At 53.7% G+C, this 23,063-nt stretch overlaps 9 protein-coding genes across 9 annotated transcripts; 6 read left to right on the top strand and 3 right to left on the bottom strand.

The window, feature by feature from the left end:
• Window positions 1-644: 644 nt before the first annotated feature.
• Window positions 645-3,233, top strand: BO94DRAFT_537705 (uncharacterized protein). Its single transcript, XM_025612333.1, has one exon. It carries the CDS (start codon window positions 911-913, stop codon window positions 2,780-2,782), a length of 1,872 nt encoding a protein of 623 aa, XP_025464824.1. The 5' UTR covers window positions 645-910; the 3' UTR covers window positions 2,783-3,233.
• Window positions 3,093-4,435, top strand: BO94DRAFT_558826 (DJ-1/PfpI family protein; the record flags this gene model as incomplete). The annotated part of the gene is made up of 2 exons (XM_025614029.1): window positions 3,093-3,137; window positions 3,704-4,435. The coding sequence occupies 2 exons, from the start codon at window positions 3,093-3,095 to the stop codon at window positions 4,433-4,435; spliced, it is 777 nt and encodes a 258-aa protein (XP_025464823.1).
• Window positions 4,436-4,657: 222 nt separating this feature from the next.
• Window positions 4,658-6,776, bottom strand: BO94DRAFT_537704 (uncharacterized protein). Its single transcript, XM_025612332.1, has 3 exons — window positions 6,459-6,776; window positions 6,205-6,368; window positions 4,658-6,156 (listed from the first exon to the last, which is right to left on the bottom strand). The coding sequence occupies exons 1-3, from the start codon at window positions 6,494-6,496 to the stop codon at window positions 4,850-4,852; spliced, it is 1,509 nt and encodes a 502-aa protein (XP_025464822.1). The 5' UTR covers window positions 6,497-6,776; the 3' UTR covers window positions 4,658-4,849.
• An 82-nt stretch (window positions 6,777-6,858) lies between these two features.
• On the top strand, window positions 6,859-7,708 carry BO94DRAFT_537703 (mitochondrial 37S ribosomal protein uS8m). Its single transcript, XM_025612331.1, has one exon. The coding sequence runs from the start codon at window positions 7,029-7,031 to the stop codon at window positions 7,539-7,541; it is 513 nt and encodes a 170-aa protein (XP_025464821.1). The 5' UTR covers window positions 6,859-7,028; the 3' UTR covers window positions 7,542-7,708.
• Window positions 7,709-10,907: 3,199 nt separating this feature from the next.
• On the top strand, window positions 10,908-12,363 carry BO94DRAFT_179286 (uncharacterized protein). The gene is made up of 2 exons (XM_025605968.1): window positions 10,908-11,022; window positions 11,096-12,363. The coding sequence occupies exon 2, from the start codon at window positions 11,230-11,232 to the stop codon at window positions 12,157-12,159; it is 930 nt and encodes a 309-aa protein (XP_025464820.1). The 5' UTR covers window positions 10,908-11,022; window positions 11,096-11,229; the 3' UTR covers window positions 12,160-12,363.
• A 756-nt stretch (window positions 12,364-13,119) lies between these two features.
• On the bottom strand, window positions 13,120-15,331 carry bna4 (kynurenine 3-monooxygenase). The gene is made up of 3 exons (XM_025612330.1): window positions 15,089-15,331; window positions 14,701-14,915; window positions 13,120-14,649 (listed from the first exon to the last, which is right to left on the bottom strand). The coding sequence occupies exons 1-3, from the start codon at window positions 15,210-15,212 to the stop codon at window positions 13,480-13,482; spliced, it is 1,509 nt and encodes a 502-aa protein (XP_025464819.1). The 5' UTR covers window positions 15,213-15,331; the 3' UTR covers window positions 13,120-13,479.
• Window positions 15,332-15,641: 310 nt separating this feature from the next.
• On the top strand, window positions 15,642-17,554 carry BO94DRAFT_537697 (methionine aminopeptidase MAP1). Its single transcript, XM_025612329.1, has 4 exons — window positions 15,642-15,895; window positions 15,980-16,007; window positions 16,062-16,378; window positions 16,451-17,554. The coding sequence occupies exons 1-4, from the start codon at window positions 15,761-15,763 to the stop codon at window positions 17,099-17,101; spliced, it is 1,131 nt and encodes a 376-aa protein (XP_025464818.1). The 5' UTR covers window positions 15,642-15,760; the 3' UTR covers window positions 17,102-17,554.
• A 261-nt stretch (window positions 17,555-17,815) lies between these two features.
• On the top strand, window positions 17,816-20,223 carry BO94DRAFT_537696 (putative MFS multidrug transporter). Its single transcript, XM_025612328.1, has 6 exons — window positions 17,816-18,125; window positions 18,187-18,444; window positions 18,506-18,650; window positions 18,706-18,739; window positions 18,799-19,472; window positions 19,553-20,223. Exons 1-6 carry the CDS (start codon window positions 17,925-17,927, stop codon window positions 19,894-19,896), a joined length of 1,656 nt encoding a protein of 551 aa, XP_025464817.1. The 5' UTR covers window positions 17,816-17,924; the 3' UTR covers window positions 19,897-20,223.
• Window positions 20,224-20,591: 368 nt separating this feature from the next.
• BO94DRAFT_588232 (uncharacterized protein) lies at window positions 20,592-22,839 on the bottom strand (the record flags this gene model as incomplete). The annotated part of the gene is made up of 5 exons (XM_025615872.1): window positions 20,592-20,758; window positions 20,810-21,019; window positions 21,083-21,414; window positions 21,485-22,509; window positions 22,561-22,839. 5 exons carry the CDS (start codon window positions 22,837-22,839, stop codon window positions 20,592-20,594), a joined length of 2,013 nt encoding a protein of 670 aa, XP_025464816.1.
• Between the last annotated feature and the right edge of the window lie 224 nt (window positions 22,840-23,063).

Below are 23,063 nucleotides of genomic sequence, written 5' to 3'. Positions count from 1 at the left end.
CGGGAGGGATGCAAGATCGGTGCAGGCGTGGGAACAAAGTTTGGACAATCGGAAAGCACGATCAAAGTCCAGCTATTTGTTTCGCCGGGAGCTGCAAGCTGGCCTCTAGGGGCGTGGGGGGACGATCGGGACTGCAGGAGATTGCAGGAAGTCCGGCTAATCGGGGCTCCATGGCGACCATGATAGTCGCTGAACATGTGAAGTCGTGAGAGGGAAGGGTTTCAGCCCGTAAGAGGACTGTTTCATCCCCCTCAACTGTGAGAGGAACTTTAGCAAGGAGTGGCCGATTATTCGGTCGATCGCAAAAGAAACGAAGAGTCATCCTGGGGGGGGGGAAGGAGGTCAATAGTGCCGGAGACTATTCAGGCCAGGGGGGTGTTGGGACATCGGGGCATCCACTGGAGACAGAGAGGGATGAATATGATTATTCAATAATACCGAAAGTACGTAAGTTGGGGGAGGGCGTCGGGAAGCGAAGCATCCTGATCTGAGACGGCGCGCCATCAAAGTGAAGCCGCGGATCCGACCCCTGAGCGCGCTGCCTGAGGTGTCGGGGCCTTGTCTCTCCACTTCGTTTCGGCGTTTCTCCTCCTCCTCACTACTTCTCCTCTTCCTCCCTCTTCTTCTTCGCTTCCTTTGTTTTTCCCTTTTCCCACCTACTCTTCCTCCGGGTACCCATTCGTTCGTCCCCCCCCCCAAATCGATTCACACTTTCGCCATTCCCTGCTCTGCAGGCCCCTCTTTCGCTCTTTGTTGCTGTCCACCATGGTTGTGGCCCCCGCCGCTGCGTTGTCTCACCAGCATTGACTTTCCCCCCACCAACGAACCACCGTTTCCCCCCCGTTTGTGGTTGGGCTCTGTTTATATCACGTCACCCGTCCCCCCTCCTTTTGGGACGCGTCCAACGTGAATGCCATCCGACTCTTTCGCAGCATCCGTGCGAAGTGCTGAATCTCCACTTCGCCTGAACACTTCAATTCATTCTTCGACCTCGTCCAGCTCCGAGTCTTCTCTCCCCAGTCCTAGCCGGCAAGATCAGTACCCTCTCCTGACCTCCCGTTATCGCCACTTGTCCCCCAAACGAGCCGCCATCATGAACGAGGCAGGTGGTCACCCCGGCGTGCGGAACCTCCTCGCTAAATTCGAGAACAATCAGAGCAACACCACCTCCCCTCCCTCTCGCGGTCGATCCCCCGTTGGCTCGGAACATTCCGGCTCAGGAAGACCTCTGTCCAAGGTACGCGCGAGCTTTGTCGCTGTCGATGGTGCGACTCAGCCTAACCCTCTCGCGGGGCTACGGAGTGTGAGTGGTCGCAGCGACAGCCCTGCCGCCCCGACCCGGGTCAGAAGCTTCAATTCGGAGGATTTTGAAGGTGGCTTGAAAAGTCCACTGTCCGTTTCCCCAACTCGGAACGGCTTTCCCCACAAGATCCCCGAACAGCCAGTTGCGACTCTGGAGACACCGCCGGAGGATCTTCCTGAGAAACATGACCCCGCCCCGGTAGAGCCTGAAAAGCCGTCGGAAGTTGTTGAGAATCCTCCAGCCCCAGTTCCAATCCCCAAGGCCACTGAGGTCTCTTCTGAGGTCTCCTCTCCCAAGCCGACCAAGACCGTCACCAAGCGACCATCGACCATCCAGGTAGGCAAGCCGGCGCCCAAACCTGCTGCGAGATCCCCGGCGCAGCCCCGCACGCCCACTTCGCCTGCCAAACCCGAGGACAAGACATCTCGGACCACACGGGCTGCCCGTCCGGCGACTACGAGGACTGCAGCCGCCGAGGCCCCCAAAGTCGCAACACACAAGCCGAGCCGGACATCCTTGAACCCTGCAACTAAGCCCACGACGAGACCCGTACGGTCCTCCATGCCTGCTCGTGACCTGACGAAGCCGACAGCCTCGGCCGCTTCTCGCACCACCAAGGCTACGCCGGCCAACACTACTCGCCCTTCGGCTTCGGCAACGACTTCGACTTCTTCTTCTACTAACAGAAAGGGGGCTACCACGACGTCCACTTTGACCCGGAAACCGTCCACACTCAAGAGCTCGACCACTGCGACCCAGCAGCGCGCAGTTACCCCGACTGCTTCCACCGCACGTAAGCAGCCGTCTCGCCCCTCTCCTCCCTCCGGGAACGAACGGCCACACTCCCGTGTGAGCAACACTAGCTCCAGACCACTTGACGATAGTTTTTTGGCTCGGATGATGCGTCCTACAGCTAGCTCTGCCAGTAAAACGCACGATAAGGTCGAGGTGAAGAGCCCTCCGCGGCCAACTAAGCCGGCTCGGGCTCCCAGACGTGTCCCTTCCAAGCTTGACACCCGTACCTCGCGCGTGACCAAGCTCGAACCGGGAAAGCCTTTGGAGAAGCGGGCAACTCCCGAACCAGTGAAGTCCGAGGAACCACCGGTAAAGGCGATGGAAGAAGCCGCCAAGGAGACTGTGACTGAGGCCCCTGTCGTCGCCGAGAAGCCTGTCGAGATTGCCGAGGAGCCTGTGCAGCCTACTGTCGAGACCGTGGCCGAGGAAGTTGCCGTTCCCGCCACGGAGGCCGTTCCCGAAACAAAGGAAGCTACTGAGGATTCGGCTGAAGCTGCTGTGGAGCAAGCCACTGACCTTGCGTCGGTTCCCGAGCCCGAACCCGTTGCTGAGACTGCAGAGCCGGTGGAAGAGACCAAGGAGTCAGCCGAACCCGAGGCTCCGGTCGAGGCCCCCGCTGACGTCGTTCCGGAGGCCCAGTCGAGCGAGGTTGACGTTGACATGGCGGCTCTCACCCTCAACTGACTTGCAGACCACTTGACAAGCTGAAATAGAAAACTTCTCTTCTTATTCCCTTCTCGTGATATATCTTGTTATACCCTTGATAATCGTGAAGTGGCCAGGTCCATACTGGTCTCCACGTGTTCTCGATATTGATTTTATTCTTGGGCTTTCTTCCTCTTCTCTTGCGTCTCTTGCCTTCTTTTCCATTCTGATCTCCAGTTATCTTCGGTATCTCGGGTAGGGAGCGGAGCACCTTGTTGGCTGTCGACCAGACCGCCGACGTGCATGTCGGAGCATTGCTGGCGGAGTTGATTCGGATGTGATCTTAGCGATGTGTACGGAGTACTGCATCTTGCATATGTGCTGGGCTCTCCTGGTACATTACTTTAGGAGGGTCATTGTTATTTTTGATATCAGTATGTGTAAATTGTATTCTTTCACCTCTGAATAGCATTGCTACAGACGCAAACAGCGCATACGCCATGAGTACGAAGTAAGATATCGTATTAACCCCACTTGCATACAATAAAGTTGCGGAAAAGCGTATCCGATTGATTTCTAATAGGGTCTAAGGCCCCCATCCATTGAGGTCATAGCTACCTAGACCGGCCATCAGCCCGTACACTCTGCCAGTGACAACCAGTGACAGAGTGTGCCCCAACCTCATAACCTGCATCCATGGACCCAGGCACGTGCAGACTCCATCTTGATTGGGGAGCTTCCCTGTAGGCGGTATGTTTTGGAATTATAAGTACTGTCTCTTTACCTTTGAAAAAGCTCCCAACAGCACAGCAACATCTACACACTCATTCACTTGTTAATCTCACTCCCGATCATATTCGTCCATATTCTCTATCCACCTACACCGCCATCCTTCCACCAACAACATCATCACCACCTCCACCATCACCATGTCAGGTACTATCCACCCCACCCACCTAGCCCCGCATCCCCAACCCACCCTCACCCTCACCAGCTAACCAACACCACACAACAGACCAACCCCCCTCATCAATCAATCCTCAAGACCACCAACCCCCCTCAACCCTCCACCTCGGCGTCCTCCTCTTCCCCGGCTTCCAATCCCTCGACGTCTTCGGACCCCTCGACTGCCTCAACATCCTCTCCTGGGACCCCACCACCAACCCCACCCTCACCCTCTCCCTCATCTCCACCACCCTCTCCCCGGTCCCAACACGACCCCCGCACCTCCCCACCGCCATCTCCCAATCCATCCTCCCAACACACACCCTCACCACCGCGCCCCCTCTCGATGTCCTCCTCATCCCCGGTGGCTGGGGCACTCGCGCCCCCCTCCCCGAATACATCGAGTACATTCGCACCGTCTACCCGGCCCTGAAGTACCTGCTGACCGTGTGTACCGGTGCAAGACTGGCCGCTAGAGCGGGCGTGTTGGACGGGAAACGAGCCACGACGAATAAGTTGGATTGGGAGGGGGTGGTGAGGCAGGCGCCGAATGTCACTTGGGTGAGGGAGGCCAGGTGGGTGGTTGATGGGAAGGTTTGGAGTTCGGCGGGGGTTAGTGCCGGAATTGATCTTTGTTTGGATTGGGTGGAGCATATTTGGGGGGTGGAGGTCGCGGGGAAGGTGGAGAGGATTGTGGAGTTTAGGAGGTGGAGGGAGGGGGGGAGGGATCCGTTTGTTGTGGGTTAGGTTGGGGGAGGTGGTGGGTGGATGGGTAGGGGGAAGTCAGGGCATGGGTTGCATGCATTAGAATTAAATGGGGCATAAGAAGAAGGATGGACGGCGTTAGGGAAGATGGCTTAGCAGAATCTCCCCTTTTAATGTAATGTCACATACCACTATTAACTTATGCTGGAGGCATGGCGTCGAATAAACACTCAATGATATGCTGTTGCAAACTGAGTTGAGAGAGTTGGGTTCAAAGATGACCGGCCATTGCATTGACAATCTTCTAAACTATGCACAGAAGCAAATATGAACAGCCCTGGTATATCCCTTAGTGTCTTGCTCAATACCATGTACAAAACGCAGACAATAACACGCATCCCAATTCAATCAGCCACATGTTGATATAGCATAAAGACATAACATAAATCATCATAATCATAACCTCTTCTCGAGCTTCCTCAACAGCCGGTTCACCCCATGCTCTACTTTGTATGCATTCTTGACAAAGTACTGTGGCCGATGCGGATTCCCCGGGTCCCTCATCGCTTCTCGCGAGTATTTCTGGTGCCGGGACGTCGACTCTAGCGCCGTAGGTCGGTACAGCTGGTTGTGGACGTCGTAGTCGTTGCTCGACACGGAGGCCTCGCGCTTTGGTTGCTCATACGAGTAGTTCGCGTACCCACCCAATTGGAGCGGGGCGGGAGGAGTAGATAATTCAGTGGAGGTTCTGAATATGCTCTGTCCGTAGAGGTGCGCATTGGGATCTGTCGGCGGCGGGCTGAATGACATGGTCACCTGGGGCTGCGTCGCAGCTGGGTTCATCGGGGGTTGTCCTACGGTGCTGAGGCCGGCGCCAGCGCCGTCACCTGTCAGGAATGAAGCGGAGTAGGACGGGAGCCCAGGGCTGGGCATGGATGTTGGAAAGGATCCCGAGAGGCCTGCACTGGGTGGGGGCGGTGCATAGCTCCCCGGCATGGTATACGGCGGGGCGGGACCCGAAGGAGGTGAGGATAGTCCTCTTGTTGCCGACAGACCTGGCATCTGAGACGACGGAGTAAATCCTATCCCGTTGTCAACAACTGCTGCCGTCGCAAGTCCGGTACCGGTCTCCGCGTCATCCGGGGGTGGTGTCTTCTCCCGGTGCTTGATCGGTTCTGGGGCTGCTGGTGCAGCCGGGTTGTACGGCAGAGGCGCGGGAGTTGGGGCGGCATTCTGCTCCTCGATGGAAACCACCTGGGTCCCCGGGAATACCGGCGATGTAGCCGTTGCCAATGCACCCAACGGAGGGGGAGGAGGGAGGTTGCTTGGTGGCGTGATAGCTTGGTAGCTAGGCACAGGGTTTGAGACAACCTCGGATTGAGAATTGCGCGTTTGTCCATTCTGGTAGCCGGGATCGGTAATGGCCACGGTCTCCAGCTGCTGGACGACCGAACTGACTGTGCTTTGCGGCGGAGGCGGGAAAGGGTGCCGGTCTGTCTCGATTTGCGACTGAGGTAGATGGCTCTCGAGCAGGTCTAGAAACTGAGTGACATCATCCGTTGTCCAGAAATATATGTCCAGTGTATGGAGGCGTAGAAGACTCGGTGAATCATTGCCAGCCAGCTGCCATTCATTTGAGATGGCACCTGGGGGTGGCGGAAATGATGGTTGACCTGAGGGTGGGCTCGGCACCTGTCCGTCCACGGTCACGGTGCAGAGAGTTGGGAATCTAGTTGAATGACGGAGGTGGATATTATCAAGAACTATATGGGGTCAGATCATTAACGAGAAATGAGAGAAGATGAACTAACCGCCGTTGAATGCATCTTGTTCGGGGGTCCCTGGGTTATTTGCTACTTCAACCCGAATCTTGTTCGCGGCGTTGAGATAAAGATATAGATAGCAACCCTTGTCAAACCGGTGATGGACGGGCCTGGGAGTCGGCGCTGCAAAGTAATAATGGATATCGGCAAAGCTACAGGGCGGTTAGCCAGAGCTCGAGTGACGAGATGTGATGAGACCGCAGCTGCTGACAGCTTCTGCGGGGTAGGATAGCAGTACTCACACGGTCAGTATACGCTCTTCACCCGACAACGGCGGCATTATGGGCGATCAGCGTTGATAAGGCCTCCGGGCATGTAAGAAAGAAAAAGGACACCGCGCAAAGCGGGAATTGGGGGGAGAGAGCGCCATGCTTTATAACCTGGACGAGGGGAAGTACACCGGCCTGTAAGATGGCGCGAGATGCAGCGTGCAGAAGCCCGGCGGCTACAGAGCTTCCTGGCCGATGATTTGCTGTTGCCGGCGATGCTCCGGACGGCATCACGGCGGCCTGAGGCCTCGGCCCTGTCGGCGCCGGGCATTCTGTTTCCCCGAAAATTTCATCTGAGCTTCCGCATCATTGGAGATTGTCTGCCAGCGGGACATCGAATCCGATCATTTGCTGCTGCAATCCTCAGTTGAGCTGACAGACAATTAATTTACGTGCGCTGCAACAGGTACAGTCAATTCCCCCTCTTTCCGCTTCAGTGGTCGCGCGCCATCGCTCACACGTCGGCCCCAGTCACTTCTCCAACCCTCCGCACCGTCACGACCAGGCCCCCGTTGGGCCATCCCTTCCACTTTACGATTCAAAATGTCTCTCGTCAACCTCTCTCACGTCTGCTCGCACCTAAACAATGCCTGCAAGGCTCGTCTCGGACTCACGTCCATCCCCAATTCCAAGTTACACCTGAAACTCTGCCTCGCGCTCCAAAACGACGGCCTCATCTCCTCCGTCGTCCGCGGAGGTCCGACACCTCCCCCCGTGCACCCCATACTTGGCACCCCGAACGCAGTCGACGAAGTGGAAAACATCGAACCCCTGACTCAGAGCAACATCGCCACACGACGACTCTGGCTCGGCCTGAAGTACTGGCAGAGCGAGCCTGTTCTCGGCAAGCTGTCCATGGTCAGCAAGCCTACGAGACGGGTGACCATCGACGTGGCAGGCCTTCGTCGTGTGATCCGTGGCGAGCGGAGTGAGACCGTCGAGGGTATCCGGTCGCCTGGTGAGGTTCTGTACCTTTCCACAGATAAGGGTATCCTGGAAGCCAGGGAATGCGTGGAGAAGAAGCTGGGTGGCCTGGTCCTTTGCCGCATTCGCTAAGGGACTCGGCGAGGACGGTTGCTTTAATCTGAGTTTTGCATTTATAGCGGAGTTTGGTCAGTCGCTGTGTCTCATCCCATGCTTTGTATGTTTCATGTTGCGACTTTGGGATGGATACCTTGTATAGTAACATAGGTGACTTCATGTACTATTTTCCAATTTTGAAGGACTTGGTTCTTCCTCATATTCTTGAGTATTTCTGGTGAGGCTGTTGTTAGTCATCGGGTTTATTTTGGCTGGCCATGGTCTGAAGTTGAATAGAGTTTCGTCGCCCTAAACCCGCCCTCCAACAGACTCGGAGACAACCCAGCTAACGTCCGAATCTAGTCGAATGATTGGAAAATACTTCTGGTGCTCTAGCCAAGGCTGCTTACAACTACAATTGATGGGCCTGTTCTATTGACTCCATCTGCTAACACACCACGGGCGATGGGGCAGGAACTTACTCTTTTACGTGAACACAGTAAGGCCCGGGAGTGACCTATAGCTTGCTGGTCAAGCTTGTATCGCCACCTTTGGAACGACGAGGTTCAATGAGTGTGGTATCCGCAGCACGCTTCCTCCATTTTTGGCCTGGTATCTTTCGTAGATCATGCTGAATGCGTCCGGCAGTGTCTGCTGACATTATTCTAGTCTCCATGCACATGCGAACTTCTCCTTGAGCATGGCTATCTCTTTTGCGGCGGTTGTCTCGCTTCCTATCGCTCGTCAAATTAATACACCGGGTGTTTGGAAGCTGCCTTACGCATACAAATGCCGTGGCTGCGCTGATCTAAGCAATGCCTTCTTCTTGGAACACTCACGCGTACGAGAGACCTCGTATCGCTCGATCTCGCCAGCCCTAGGCACACCCATTCGCATTCAGCAAACAACTTTTTGCTATATTCCATCGGCAATAATTCCCTGTTGATGGTGCATGGACTGTGTCTGCAGGTGCTGCCATCGAACTGACCAGATGAGAGGATGGCAGTCCTTCTAGATGTTGGTCATAGAATTTGGACTAAGCCTAATACGAAGTTCATGTTGAAGCCTATGTTGGAAACAAAGGTGTGTGGTAGATGCAAGCCAGCAACATTATCTCCGGGCTGTCCGGATTTCTGCTAGAAATCACTGAGACAAACCAGTTCATCATCTGTGCATCGGACGATATTGGTAGCAGGGAGGCGCAGGTCAAGACGAAGCAGGTATGGTCTGGGTAGCACGGTGAAACCATGGTGGTTAGGGAAGGGCACCCCAGGCGTTTGCGTGAGTTTGACAGGATAACATCGGATGAGCTTTGAAGCAATATCAGACGCCACGAATCATTCGCACTCCTTTCGCGGGAGGTTACCTCAGCGACCTCCCGTTGGGTCGCAATAATGTACGCCATACGCATCCCGGCAAGTCTCACAGCTTGTGCTGGATCATTTTGATCGAATCATCGGTTCGACCTGAACGAAGAGGACCCTTCTCGCTTTTCCTTCCTGATTTCCTTTGTCCAATTTTCTCTCCGTTAGCCCCTGTCGTCGGTCCGACGCATTCTATTGACAAGGTAACAACCACTTGATGTACCCAGAATGGAACAAATAGCCAAGGATTCCAGTATAGCCAAGGATTCCATCAGTATAGCCACAAAGTCCGTCACTTAGTCCAGATTGCAAGTCCCCAAATCTATTATCAACCATTAGTTGGATTGCTCTTTGCAGTCGGCGACCTCGTACGAGGGAACAGTTTCATCAAGTCAACGTCGGGAGTCGAGCATTGGCTAACGGACGCCCTGATTTCGGGCGACAAGGCCTGCAGACGTGTGTGCCCAACTGGTCGAGGAGCAATGACATTCAGGCCGGGATCCAGAAGCTCCCCACCCTGGATCCTCGACTTTAGGCCGCCATCCGTCTTGGACCATGGTGTCTGCTCTCAACGATCCACTCTCCAATATATTCCCGGCATATCTGTGGAAGCGGGAACTGGGTCCTTCCTCCCGGTGTAGGTGGCCGTGAACGTAGAGTCGCCCGTCTCCTAGAATGGGGGGGGGGGATCAGTGGCCCTGGACCAGGGGGGCGCCAATTGCAGCTTCGTACAGACAGTATCCGACTATCTGTGCTATCATCGTTCTCACCGGCCGTACTCCGTACTCCGTAGATACTTCACATTTCAGCATCCTGATGATCGCGAGTGGAGCAATGACGGAGGGAGTGGTAGCAAAGTCCCGATAGGCAGGAAGATCGTCCCATTTCGCGGGCGAAATCGAGTTCCCCATCGGCCGGTGGACTCAGGCACCCACGCCCGTCCCGCCGCCCGCCCCGTGATTGCTTCTTGTTTCTCTTGAACTCCTCTTCGCATCTCCTCCCTTACAGTCTTACTAGTTACCACTGTGTACTAGTCTCCAGTCTCTGGGTCTTGACTCCAGAATCTGGATCCAACCACGCCCAGTCGGAGTCAGTGGAGAGCATGGGACCATCGCCTCGGTGCCCAGTAACTCTATTTGACTCCATTCTTCCATTAATTTCCCCCCCTTCAAGCAGCTTGCCGCAATTTCCATCAGCAAATGGACTGCCAACGGGCCAAGCCTTGAATCGGTCTTCCGTCGCCATGCCCAGTCGACGCATGTTCCCTGCCGAGTCCTGCGGTTGCTGCCCAAAACCCTATGCAGCACCGGATCCTGCGACTCCTCATTTTCTGTCCTGACATGCGCGGTTGGGGGCAAGATCAGCATATGGGAGCTGGCGATGTCCCGCTGGTGGAGTCGCGCTGCGATTTACTGCCGGGTCCATCCATGGCTATGTACCCCAGTATGCCTGTGCAGCTCCACTGATTGCACGGAAGTCTGGCAGGGCGTCTAGCTCCGGGTATTATTTTCTTGGTGCTGCGCGGTTTGGCATCCTTATTGCTCTTTATCGTCCCTTGTTCTCCCGGGCGTCGCTGGCTCAATCGATCCCCCTCAACCCTGTCGACGAGGCACAGTGGGGGCCCGGCTCGATTGGCCATGAAGGCAAGATGGATTTGTTGTTCTCCGTATAGTACGAGGGTGCCTTCCGGCACGCGCTTGCTCCCTGACATGAGCGGAGCCCGGCCTTGAGCAATCCAGTCTCCTCTTGCCACTGCGGTGGAGTTCTTCATATCCTTCTGGCTTGCCATATCTCACGCGGTCGAGCAATTAAAAGCTTATCTGGCTCCGAGGACATTCCACCTCCCTTTCCCACATTATTTGCTTCCTTGCTATAATAAGCACCCCTTTCAACTCGCTGCCAGGCACTGTTCTGAACGGTCTGGACTGACAGGCTGAGGTTGCCTCCCGATCGTGTATATCCCCTCATACTCTCCTTGTTCGACCCTGCTATTATATATACTATATATAATCAATCTTCAGCCTCATGTCAACCGTCCTTCCACCTCCATCGATCGCAATGTCTTCAGGCCTCAGCTACTTTTCAAGAGCAACAGGCAGCAGCGGCTCCTGCACCCATTCTGTTAGTAGCGATGATTCGTGGTCCCGTCACAGGTTAGCCCCAACGGAATTCCTCCTCATGCTCCCTTTCCCGGTGATGTTGTCGAGGGAAGCTCACCTTGTGCAGTGGCATTATGCCCCAACAACCGTCGGCGTACGGGACTTCGGGCGAAGCTCCCGTGATCTATCATCCAAGGTACCTAGTCATCTTGTATCGGCTTTTGTTCTTTCCTTTGCAGAATCTATTATACTGAGACTTTCATGTTACTCATGCTTAGCGCTAGAAGGTTCTCCCCTCCACATCTTGAGCGCGGTCCCATAGATACCCAGGCTACTGCTGTGAGGCCTCCAAAGCAAGTTTCACCTGAGTTCGCGATGCCATACAGCGGACTTCCAGTGACCTCGCATGCATTGGGGACTATTCCTGTGACTGCAGGGGGTGCCCTACCACGCCCTGTTGCTCTCTATCCGGAATGGGACCACCCTGCCCGCTTACCAGCGGAATCTCTTAGGCGTGATTATGACTTAGCTAGACCTTACGAGACTCCAGAGTACCTGGTTGAGAGGAATGGCCGACGCGCTACGGAAAAGCTAAAAGGCACTACTCGATATCATTCTCAGAGACGGCCGTCTAACCGGGACGAGTTTGATGGACCCCACCAATTGCTAGAACCCCCTTCACCACGTGTCATTGCAGCCCAAGGGAGAGATTTGCCTCATCTACCTACTAATCTCGATGTCTCAGAGCAAGATCAAATCTTGACATCGGTTAACGACCGACTGTCACAATGCGCATTTGACTTCGTTGCGAAGTATCAATTTCCGATTCCGCTGGAGCCAGATAAGAGACCGGTGAGAGTTCCCTCAGACCGTGAATGGACCGAGTGGGTGTATCTCCTTAAGAGACTGGCGACCAAGCGTCGCATACCCGCCCGGGTTCTGTATAATGGCCAGATCAAGCAGTTAGTCACTGTGCTGGAGAACTCCCTGGAAATGAGACATGCGGCCAAGCATCAGTCCAGGCCCATCAAAGATGACCGGAACGTTCTTCAGCTTATTTCAGCCGGTACGCAGGTGGCGAAGATCCTGAAGGATGCCAGTGCCATGGACTTCCTTGATCGCCTCTACCTTGACACAGAGAAACGCATCCAGGATCGACGCAGTCGTCGGGTGAAGTTTGCCAGTCCATGAACCGGGCATCTGCCAGCCTTTGTCTGAATGATGATTATGATGATGACCTTTGAGATATGGCCACGATCCTGCCTTGTCACAGACCATGTCCGCAGGATACCGCCATGCTCTTGTTTTTGTGGCTTATCCCTCCGCACCTTTTGGACGATTGTTCCCAGGAAGGAAATATCCCATGGAAACCAATCCCCTGCCCTTGGAATATCCGGATGACCCGTCCAGTATACTGATTGGAATTGCGGACCTTACCCACCCTTACGGACGGAATGAATTTGCCCAAGCGTCCCACATATGGCCCTGGAATTTGGATTGCCAAGTACTCCCTGGATTGGCCAATTTCGATGAGCCCAGACTGATAATGACCTACCGAAATCCCGCACGGATTTGGTTCAATAGACTTCCTTGATTTGATGATGGAATACGCGATTATGATGTCAATTTTTCCCCCCTCTATTGTCTGGCATAAAGGAGGTATCTCTGCTTGCTCCTTTAATCTGTCTATCTTGTTACATCTGTGTTCCGGACTTGCCGTGACTGGATTATTTTTTTTCGGGGTTGGACCTGACTTTCGGTTTTGTTATACCTGTTTGATGTTTATGTCTTTCGCGGCAGTGGCCCTGGATTTCTTTGTTTTCAGTACTGTACAACCCAAGTCCGTTGGATCAGGGGTGGCTATTTGTTTCACCTGCGTTGCGGTCAACTTTCGTTGATCTAGATGTTACATGGACATGGGAATATTCAAGATTATTGCGCGTTGATTGACCTTGGACCCAGGATCTGGTTTGGTTGAATTGGATGCCTTTATGCTGGCTCAAGTACTTGGCGTGTCTTTCTCAAAGTTGTCAAGTAGCCCGGTGGTGAGACGGCATTGCTGTCAGACAGACTACGGGAGGGCTGTATGAGCAAACTTCACATGCCTTGTTTGGAGCACAGACATGCCTTTGCTACTATTTCTACTTTACCTCCCTAGACACATGACCTCATCCCATCAAAGAGGGAGCGACGAAAAAGAAAGAACAAAACGAAACCATTAATGAAGACACAGAACCACAAACCTAGGAAACGGAAAACAAAGACAAACTCGATCTATCACCAGCTGACACTGATGAAAGATATCCTATGCATCTTGTACAACCAGTCAATTAGTCAGTCTTACGTGACAAACTACGGGTTGGAAACAGACAAATCAAGATCAAAAACACACGTTTGGTTTTCATTGTCTGCAAATCACTCACTCACTGTACATCTTTACATCAGAGGTAGATCGACCCCTCGTCAGAATCAGCGCTATGTACTATGCATAGATCAGTCCATATCTCATGATCAGAAAGTCTTCACCCAAAGGTCTCGCACACCCTGCCAAGAAGTTCGCAGCACAGATGTTAGCGAGAACCGATCTGGACATTTCCACATCAGGATTCCGACAGCCGCTAGTCCCGACACCAACGCAGAGCTGAATCCAAGACCCAGTAATCTGCCTTGTCTGCTTACTGCCTGGATTACTTCCGAGTATCGCTGATTGCTGAAGCTGACTCGGGAGTATTGCGTCTGCCAGCCCAGACTCGGCACGTAGCGGTCTAGCGTCTCCTCGACGGACTTGCGCAGCTTGTATAAGGGGGATTTGACGCCCCAGCGCATCTCGAGGTAGTTTTGCTTGGAGAGGTCGTTAATAGCGTAGGTGTCGGCGGTGCGTTGGTTGGTGTATGCTCGGAGGGCTGTTTGGCGGGCGGATTTACGGGTTTCAAGGCTGGTGGTTTGGTCGTAGACGCCGTGTTGGTCGAGGAAGCTGAACAGGACGCGGATGTCCTCGAGACCGGCGTTGAGACCTTGGCCATAGAATGGGAGGACGGCGTGGGCGGCGTCACCGACAATGACGACGCTGGAGCCGTAGTGGTGGGGTTTGCATTTTAGGCTGATTAGGGGGAGGTGTGGGTTTGTGGTAAATTGTTCGGATAGGTCTTCCGGGGAAATGAGGTTCGGGCAGACGCCGGGGAAGTTGTGGTCGAATAGTTCGAGCAGGTCTTGGGAAGAGCGGGTTTTGAGTTGCTCGTAGTACCAGGCGGGCGCGAAGAGAGTGCAGGTGAAGGATTTGTCGGCGGAGGGGATCGCGATGAACATGAATTCTTTACCTGGCCAGATGTGAAGGTGATTGGGGGAGATGAGGAACTCGCCGGCCGGGGAAGGGGGGATCCGGAACTCGCACCAGAGAGTGTCGATGTATTCCTGTTGGTAGTCGACTCGGGCAAACTTCATCATGTGGTACCGGGTGGCTGAGTGGGCGCCGTCTGCTCCGATGAGGTAGTCGAAGGTGATTTCGACCTCGGTGACGGCGTCGGATGAGTCTCCTGGGATGCGGCGCTCGAACCATGCCTTGTTGGATTGGAAGTCGGCACCGGTTAGCTTGTGGTTGAAGATTAGTTTGACATTGGGCGTCTTTTCTAGCTCGTCGAGGAGGGCGTTGTTGAGAGTACCTCGGTCGACAGCATTGATGGCCTGGGCTCAGGTTAGATAGAACTGGTTCTTGAGGTTTGGAAGCTCACGTACCCGGCCGTGGACATCGTAGGCTTGCGCCACTTCCCAGAGCTTGCCGTCGTCTCGACCGTGAATCATACGACCGTGCATGGGAATTGCATCCGCGAGGACTCGGTTGATGAGATCCTCTCGGTTGGAGTGCCGCATGGCTGTGATGCCACGTTCGGAGAGGGCGAGGTTGATGGACTTGGTGAAGTTCAGTGGGATGGTGTTGGGATCACGCAGGTCTGCGAATCAATATGTGGTGTGAGAAATGCTCCATATCCAAAAGACAAGAGATTGAGTCATCAGGGTGCATAGTGGAGGGGAAGCAGGACTGATGATGATACAGTCGCGCCAACTCTTGCCCGAAGATGAAATAGAGATATTCAAAAGAGCCAAGCAGCCCATGACGACTAACCTCCGCGTAACTCGTACACTTCGACATCGTCGCCTCTGGCGGCGGCGTAGAGAGCCGCCAGCGACCCCACCGGCCCAGCACCCACAATCACCACTTTTTGTCGACTCGTTGACGGTTCCGCCATAATGAGGGCAGCCAGGTGCAGTCACTCCTGTCTTGAATCTTGACTCTTGAGCTTGTTCCTGGTGGGCCCGCTCACAGTAGCCAGTGGTAGGTCTTGTGGGCTGTCTAATATTGATATCGGGGCTGCCGGCTGCGTCACACGCATGGCAGCACCGGCGGAGCCGTGGAACATTTTGCACCAACCAGAACTTGTTGTAGCCGCCCGTCAACCAACGAAAACCTCCACCGTTAGTCACCTGACCCAATAAGCGCGCGCTTGTTTGCGCTTGAGGAAGAAACCTCCGGCAGGGCTAGTCCGCTTACAGAAAGTGACTGGATAGAAACGCTAGTCTGATTTAGGCCTGGGGCTAACCACATCAGGTATGGTGCCAGGCTGAGTGGAACTTGAATAGGCCGGGCGGCTAACCGCCAGGACCATCCGCGGGGGATTGTCCCATTTTTTCCATCTGGCGCGACTATCATTTCCCCAGCGAACCTTAGACTCTAGTCTTTCTCTCATAGCGACCATTACTCTGACTTTATTCTTTTACCGCAACACTCGTTCTCAACATGGCCGAAGTCGCAGCGCGGAAATGCATGGGAGTGGACTGTGACAAGAATGCAGGCACGCTGCAATGTCCGACATGCCTGAAGGCGGGCACGGATAGCTTCTTCTGCTCGCAGGACTGTTTCAAACGGAGCTGGGTAGGCTGCCTTACGTGACCCATCTGGCTCATGTTGGTTGGATGCTGTTGAGGTGATGTGTGAATGCTAACTTGTCTGATGCAGGGCGAGCACAAGACCATTCACAAGAAGAGTAATTTCCTGAGCAACCTCTTCCCCCCTAAGGTAGTTTCTGAACCAGATCCAGCAACGGGCCTGTACAACCCCTTCCCCGCCTTCCAGTTTGCCGGCAACCTCCGTCCCGTCTACCCGCTGTCGCCTCACCGAACCGTCCCGAAGTCCATTCCCTACCCCGACTATGCCAAGGATGGCATTCCTCGCTCGGAGCAGAAATTCGTCGGCCGGAACAACATCAAGATCCTGAACAAGGAGGAGCAGGAGGGGATGCGCAAGGTGTGCCGTCTGGCCCGAGAGGTGTTGGATATTGCTGCGCGGGAATTGAAGCCCGGTGTCACGACCGACTACATCGACGAGGTGGTTCACAAGGCTTGTCTGGAGCGTGATGTGAGTGGCTCTCAAGGAGCGAGGGATCTCCAGTGATGCCGGTTGGTCCGCTTGATGCTGATGTGTCCACAGTCTTACCCCTCCCCCCTCAACTACTACAACTTCCCCAAGTCTGTCTGCACGTCCATCAACGAGATTATCTGTCACGGTATTCCCGATCAGCGGCCCCTCGAGGATGGCGATATCGTCAACATCGACGTTACCCTGTACCACAACGGATACCACGGGGACATCAACGAAACCTACTATGTTGGCGACAAGGCCAAGGCCAACCCGGATGCGGTGCGGGTGGTGGAGACCGCGCGCGAGTGTCTGGACAAGTCCATTGAACTGGTGAAGCCCGGTATGCTGTTCCGCGATCCTGGCAACGTGATTGAGAAGCTGGCCAAGTCTCGCAACTGCAGTGTGGTCAAGAGCTACTGCGGCCACGGTATCAACCAGCTGTTCCACTGCGCTCCCAATGTTCCCCATTACGCGAAGAACAAGGCCGTGGGCACCGCCAAGCCCGGCATGTGCTTCACCATTGAGCCCATGATCAACACCGGCACTCACCGCGACCGCACCTGGCCCGACGACTGGACCAGTTCCACGGCGGACGGAGGCCTCTCTGCTCAGTTTGAGCACACGCTTCTGGTTACCGAGGATGGCGTTGAGGTCCTGACCGCTCGCTTCCCCGACTCACCCGGCGGTGCTATCCCCCTGCTCGGCGCTGCGGAGGCCTGATTCTAGAGTATTTTTGCATGCAGGTAGAGTAACGAGATAGAGCGTTCATGATCACGAGGTTTTGTTGGGATGTGTGATGATTCGGAGCAGCTTTGGGGTTTTGCGATATTCTCACGCGACTGCATTTGTTCGTCGTTATGATATCCTTTTGTATATGTCTATGTCTGTCCTCTGTGTGCGACACTCGCGAGCATTCTCCATGACACGGGTCTCTACAGCGCAGGTGGGTGTTCAGACAAATTCATGTTTCCATCGGCAAAGTAGACGCCGAGCGCATTACGTATGAGACCGGTTCAGGATAAGGTTGAGATTGCGATATCAGGGCCGGGGCCATCGCCATCGCGGGCGGGCTCCCGATCGAGTTAAACCCTCATCTATCTACTACGTAGTATCTCCACCAGGCGCGTTGATACTTGATAGACCCTAGGTTGGGGTGCATAATGAGATGCCTCGTTTGATCCTTTTAGACGGAGTACGTAGGATTGAGTCAGGAATGAAATTGTACCCTTTTGAGTATCGAAGGGCTCCTTCATGGTTAGGTAGGCCTCGGCCGAGCTGGTTGCCGATTGAGCCAATTGGACGGCGGCGCGGGTGGCAGTTCCGGTATGGCCGAGTGGGGTTGCTTATCTCCACGTGACTGTGCAGGGGCCTCGTCAGCGGGCGCCTGAACTAAAAGAAGCATTAGTATTCTTCTCTGGCGGATTAATCCCGACTCAACCGCTGACGGTCTTCCCTTACTTAACTCTCCCCACAGCTTCTCCGGCTTCTCGGTCCCCCTGGCCCCCTGGTAATGGAGACTGCCATTCCTTAAAGTACAGCCACCATGTCTCCAGAAAGGAATCCCACCGAGACCTCCCCGTTGCTGGGTCCTCAAAGCAACGGCTCTACCACGGGGGCTATCCCCAACATCGGCCGCCAGGATGTTGAGTCAGGCGAGCAGACTCCCCTGGCGCAGGACCAGACCAAAGATGTCCCTGAGGCAGGGAAGGGCCTGCGGTATATCATTCCGGCCATTTCACTCGGAGTATGCTTTCCTATCTTATGTCGCATTGGATGTCTTCTCGCCGATGCTAATTTGCGCCCAGGTCTTCCTCTCCGCAGCCGACCAGACAATCATCATGGCCAGTTATGGCCAGATTGGCAGTGATTTGGAGGCGCTCAATCTGACCAGCTGGATCGCCACCTCTTACTTTCTGACCTTGACCTCGTTCCAGCCGCTGTACGGAAAATTGAGCGATATCTTCGGTCGCAAAGCATGCCTCCTGTTCGCATATGCCATCTTTGGCGTTGGTTGCTTGTTCTGCGGAGTTGTGCAGAACATTGACCAACTTATCGCTGCTCGCGTAGGTGGACCTGTGCTCTGTAAACCCTTTGGGTGTCTAAAGTAATTGACGAGGCGAGTAGGTTTTCCAAGGCATTGGAGGCGGTGGCATGACTACCGTTGTGAGTATTCTGATGAGCGATATCGTCCCTCTCCGAGATCGGGGCGTTTGGCAGGGCATTATCAATATCATCTACGCGACTGGCGCGGGCATAGGAGCCCCTCTAGGTGCGATACATTCCTCGATGGCAATAGAACGACTCTCTTCTAACTAGTACCACAGGTGGTATCTTAGCCGACTTCATCGGCTGGCGATGGTATGTCAACCTTTACTCCTTGTTCTTCCTTCCAAATCTCCCTCTAACACAAAGCTCAGGGCCTTCATCGCTCAAGTTCCCCTTTGCATTCTCGCCTTCATTGCCGTGTTCTTCCTGCTTGATGTCCCGGCCCAAGAAGACAGCCACTGGAAGGACAAGCTGCGCCGTATCGATTTCCCCGGCGCCATCGTCCTCGTCGGTGCAGTTTTCGGATTCCTCCTCGGTCTGGACCGTGGAAGCAACGTCTCCTGGACGATACCGATTACCATTGTTTCCCTCAGCGTCTCCACGGCCCTCTTCGCCCTCTTCATTGTTGTAGAAGTCTTCTACGCCGCCGAACCCTTCGCTCCGGGCCACATCATCTTTAACCGGGCCTTCTTTTCCGCCTACGCGTGCAACTTCTTCAGCTTTGGCGGCTGGCTCGCCGCCCTGTTCTACATTCCTCTCTACTTCCAGGCCGTCGACGGTGTCTCTGCCACCGTTGCTGGTCTACGTCTCCTCCCCAGCATCATCACTGGCGTCAGCGGATCCCTCTTTGCCGGATACGTCATGAAATGGACTGGCAAGTTCTACTGGCTCACCGTCCTCGCCTACGCCGGCCTCACAGTAGGACTTACCACGATCTTCCTCGCCTCCGGCGGCGTCACCGAGAACACCACCCTCCTCGTGCTAGGCATGATGGCCTGCGCCTTTGGAAACGGCATCGGAGTTACCTCAACTTTGATCAGTCTCAGTAAGTTTCCCTCCCTCAAAGGCCACGACCCAAAACCTCCATATCCACCTATATCCCACCTACTAACTCTGAATCCCCAGTCTCCAACGCCACCCCCGAAGACCAAGCCGTCGTAACCGCCTGCTCCTACCTTTTCCGCTCATTAGGCTCCGTCATCGGCCTCTCCCTCTCCTCAACAGTAGTCCAACAACTCCTCCGCGACCGTCTCGCCTACGCCCTCCGCGATAGTAAAGACATCGACCAGATCGTGGACGGCGTCCGACAGAGTCTAGACTTCATCAAGACTCTCGATCCGGCGGTCGGGAAGATCGTGCGTAGCTGTTACGGCTGGGCCACGAATAAGGGCTTCTCTTTTATGATTGGGATTGTGTTTTGTGCTTTTTTGAGCAGTTTCTTTATTAAGGAGAAGAAGTTGTCGAGGTAGATTGCCTTGGAGTGGGTATTATGGGTTATAAGGCAAAGCAAATTATTGGCTGAAAGCGGGTCCGTAGATGGGGGTTGGTGGGGTGGGCCTGTCTTGCTGGATGGATCAAAATGGATAGAAGGGGGAATTGATCGCATACAGGACATACACATATTGTATATTTCTGTGGAAGTCTGATAAAAAAAGAAAGGGATTGGTAAGTCTAGTGAGACTTGGTTTTGAGTCTGACTTGGTCTAGATTGATATCTTGTTAAAAAAAAGGCTTCGGGTTTGTACATATGCACGTTCTAAGGCTTGGATCTAAAATGTATACTATCTTTTGAGATATTCTATGTATCACTATGGTATTGAACAAGGTAATATTGGCTTAATACTCCTGGTATTCATCTCATTGGTGCAAAATGCCGCATGAATGAGAACCCCTCGAAGGATTACTCTCAGCACAATCAATCAATCATCATTTACCCGAGGGAGCAAGGAACATGTTAGGGGTGGTAGACATTATACTATAGGTTTTTCATATCACATGAGGATGTATTGCGAATTCATCTAAGGATCCTCCTCTGCAACCGTCAATGTGTTGAGGAACTTAGTACAACCTGCATTAATCATAGGCTGTTAGTGAGAGACGCGTTTCAGTTAGATATCAACTAACCTGTGGCATCGAAGAACTCCAACTCTAGATACTTCTCTCTTCAGTTTGATCCCGGCGACGTGGAGAGGGAGTGTCGTGAAGAGACAGAATGCCGTGATTCCTGGGATAGGACGCTAGTTGCACTTTCTATAGAACTGCGTCGAGAGATGGTATTATACGGCAGTTTCACGTGTTTTGACTTTGCATGGGATTTGCCAAACTCAGTAACTGGACGGGTTAGTCAGTATGTAGTTATTCTGAGGGAGCAGTCATTCATACCCGGCCTATCGATAAATCTTGGGCATCGACCAGTCCCAGGATATGAGGCAAAATACAAGAGCGACTGGTTCTTCGTGATTGGATCCTCCAAGATCCGCACGGTCTCTGCGGAGTTGCAGTGGCATTCTCCCGTGCTGACGGATATCGTCCTCACGTCAATACAGCGGATTACTCGCCTCTTGAGTAGGGTCTTCTGGAATGCAAGGAAGTCTGCAGTCCTAACCATTAGCCATGTCTCCAGTCCCCTGTTTTATCTAATGAAGGATGACTAACCCTTGCGGTCATGACACCCGTAGATTGGTACCATCTTCAATCTCGTTAGCCCCTGCTCATCCTCGATCTTTGTCCTATGTAATCCCTGGAACCAGATCGCATAACCATCGGAAAGGGATTTGGATACACGCCGGCTCGGTACGTAAGGGAGCATCGAGCTCTCAACCTGGCGCGATGGGTGCAGAATCCTCTGAGTTACTTTGACCCCGCTATGGATATCGAATGCTTCAATTGCCTCCGGCTCATGGGTTTGAGCGCTGAAGACAGCAGTCACGGTGCAAGTCAAACTGCGGAATGCGGAACGATGAGCGACATCCGGGTGAGGAAACTCCCTAGATTACAGAGTATTAGAAATCATGGATGTGAAAACTTGGTGAGCATATGAGATAAGGACCATCTTACACTCGCACCGGGTGCTCGGTGAGCTGAACCCTCTGATCCGGTATGGACAGGTTGGTTCCATGTGAAGGTGAGACTTGCGATTCCAGATCTGACTCACGAGTAGATATTCGCGAAAGGAAAATCCCTGGCAAACCGACTTCCGGCGATGAATGGAGCAAAGACGATGAAGATTGCACCCTAGATATACTATGCCAGGAGTTAAGATCATCGGACGTCATATTGAAGGTATGCTGGAACTGGAAATCGAGCCACTGGCGGAGATGTTCCCATTCTTCGGCAGCCTCATCGATTCTTTGAGGACTGGGACGGCCATCCTGCTCCTGGCTTTTCCGAGAAGAGTCATGGCTGGGCACGATATCATTCTTATACCCCACAATGTCCAATACATCACGCACATTATCACTGGCTTGATGCAGAAGTTCTGCCATGGGGGCAACCGTCGGCGCTCCATCACTCAAACTCTCCAGTGTGTATGCACGACTAGGAGATTGGTATCGCTCCATCTTCCGGCTCGATGTTTCGTGTGGCATGAGTCGCCTCATTAGGTTATCCAGTCGCTCAGAAGTCTCTCGTATGCGATCCAATATCTCAAGACTCCCCTGGCGCTCAAATATGAATAGTTCCTCATCCTCAGGGATCATGCGCAATTCATGGCCGGGCTCAGGAAGGGCGGGTCTCGCTCGATGGTGAAGATGGGGCATATTGTGCATCAAGTTCAAGGCATCGGCCTCTGCAGGGCCTTCAAGGACACACCACCGCAGAAGAGAGGAGACCTGCGCGGTCATCGTCCTGGAAGATGTCAGCTTCAGAGCCATAAGAGGTACCTGGTAACCCCCGATGAGAGCATCGTACTTGATTGATTTGAGCATTTCCATATTCTCAACTCGACTATGCTCTGCTTCCCGGATAATTTTCAAGGCCGCCACTCGGGTTTCTTCCGTCGACTTTAGGGTTGCGATTTTCAGACAGCGCTCCAGTTTCCGACGAAGCTTCTCGGCTTCATCGCGTTCCAGAGGCCAGGTGCTCTTTTCAAACAATGTCTATATTTTGGTGCCCAGGCTATGTCTGCGATTGACCGCGGTCGAAGACTCGCTTTGCGCGAGCTTCTTGTGGTTATCCACAAACTTGGCACATTCCTGGAGTGTTTGATCATAGAAGGCCCCCAAATCCACTCCATCATTTGACGTGGAGCCCTTGACCTGTTCGAGTTTCTCTAGGATATCTTTGATAGAGCGGAATTCGTCGAGGAAATCATTAAAGTCTTTCGCAGCACCACCGGCGATGCTTTCGTAGACAGTCCAGATGACTTGAACAGCTGTTATGAGATCTCCGGGGCCCATCTGTAAAAAGCTCATAATGGGAAGGATAAGGCATGTATCAATTGGATCGATTCAGTTACTGGCTAGATGGTCAAGTCAGCGTAGAAGGACCGAAGGGTCGCAAGGCATGGCACTGCCTCCGGTGAGCAATAGAGGCTGGTAATGGGGCCGAGCTAGAAAGGCCAGCAGCTTAGATGCAGGGATTGAAGAGTGGTACCTGGCCTCCTCCATTTGGACGGTTTCGCCGCATCGGCTAGTTG

The sequence above is a fragment of the Aspergillus sclerotioniger genome (genome assembly GCF_003184525.1).
Source record: "Aspergillus sclerotioniger CBS 115572 chromosome Unknown BO94scaffold_24, whole genome shotgun sequence".
Lineage (NCBI taxonomy): Eukaryota > Fungi > Ascomycota > Eurotiomycetes > Eurotiales > Aspergillaceae > Aspergillus > Aspergillus sclerotioniger.
Note: the sequence above shows the minus strand (reverse complement) of the source record. Positions and strands in the feature narration are given on the sequence as shown.

Bases quoted from the DNA above. Each gene is read 5' to 3' on its own strand.
- BO94DRAFT_537705 (XM_025612333.1), top strand. From the start codon at position 911: ATGCCATCCGACTCTTTCGCAGCATCCGTGCGAAGTGCTGAATCTCCA.
- BO94DRAFT_537704 (XM_025612332.1), bottom strand. From the start codon at position 6,496: ATGCCGCCGTTGTCGGGTGAAGAGCGTATACTGACCGT. The intron at 6,369-6,458 runs GTGAGTACTGCT...ACCGCCCTGTAG, and splicing joins GAAGAGCGTATACTGACCGT to CTTTGCCGATATCCATTATT. The intron at 6,157-6,204 runs GTTAGTTCATCT...GACCCCATATAG, and splicing joins ACAAGATGCATTCAACGGCG to TTCTTGATAATATCCACCTC.
- BO94DRAFT_537703 (XM_025612331.1), top strand. From the start codon at position 7,029: ATGTCTCTCGTCAACCTCTCTCACGTCTGCTCGCACCTAAACAATGCC.
- BO94DRAFT_179286 (XM_025605968.1), top strand. From the start codon at position 11,230: ATGTTACTCATGCTTAGCGCTAGAAGGTTCTCCCCTCCACATCTTGAG.
- bna4 (XM_025612330.1), bottom strand. From the start codon at position 15,212: ATGGCGGAACCGTCAACGAGTCGACAAAAAGTGGTGATTGTGGGTGCT. The intron at 14,916-15,088 runs GTTAGTCGTCAT...ATTGATTCGCAG, and splicing joins AGTGTACGAGTTACGCGGAG to ACCTGCGTGATCCCAACACC. The intron at 14,650-14,700 runs GTACGTGAGCTT...ACCTGAGCCCAG, and splicing joins CCTACGATGTCCACGGCCGG to GCCATCAATGCTGTCGACCG.
- BO94DRAFT_537697 (XM_025612329.1), top strand. From the start codon at position 15,761: ATGGCCGAAGTCGCAGCGCGGAAATGCATGGGAGTGGACTGTGACAAG. The intron at 16,008-16,061 runs GTAATTTCCTGA...AACCAGATCCAG, and splicing joins CAAGACCATTCACAAGAAGA to CAACGGGCCTGTACAACCCC. The intron at 16,379-16,450 runs GTGAGTGGCTCT...ATGTGTCCACAG, and splicing joins AGGCTTGTCTGGAGCGTGAT to TCTTACCCCTCCCCCCTCAA.
- BO94DRAFT_537696 (XM_025612328.1), top strand. From the start codon at position 17,925: ATGTCTCCAGAAAGGAATCCCACCGAGACCTCCCCGTTGCTGGGTCCT. The intron at 18,651-18,705 runs GTGCGATACATT...CTAGTACCACAG, and splicing joins GGGCATAGGAGCCCCTCTAG to GTGGTATCTTAGCCGACTTC. The intron at 18,740-18,798 runs GTATGTCAACCT...CACAAAGCTCAG, and splicing joins GACTTCATCGGCTGGCGATG to GGCCTTCATCGCTCAAGTTC.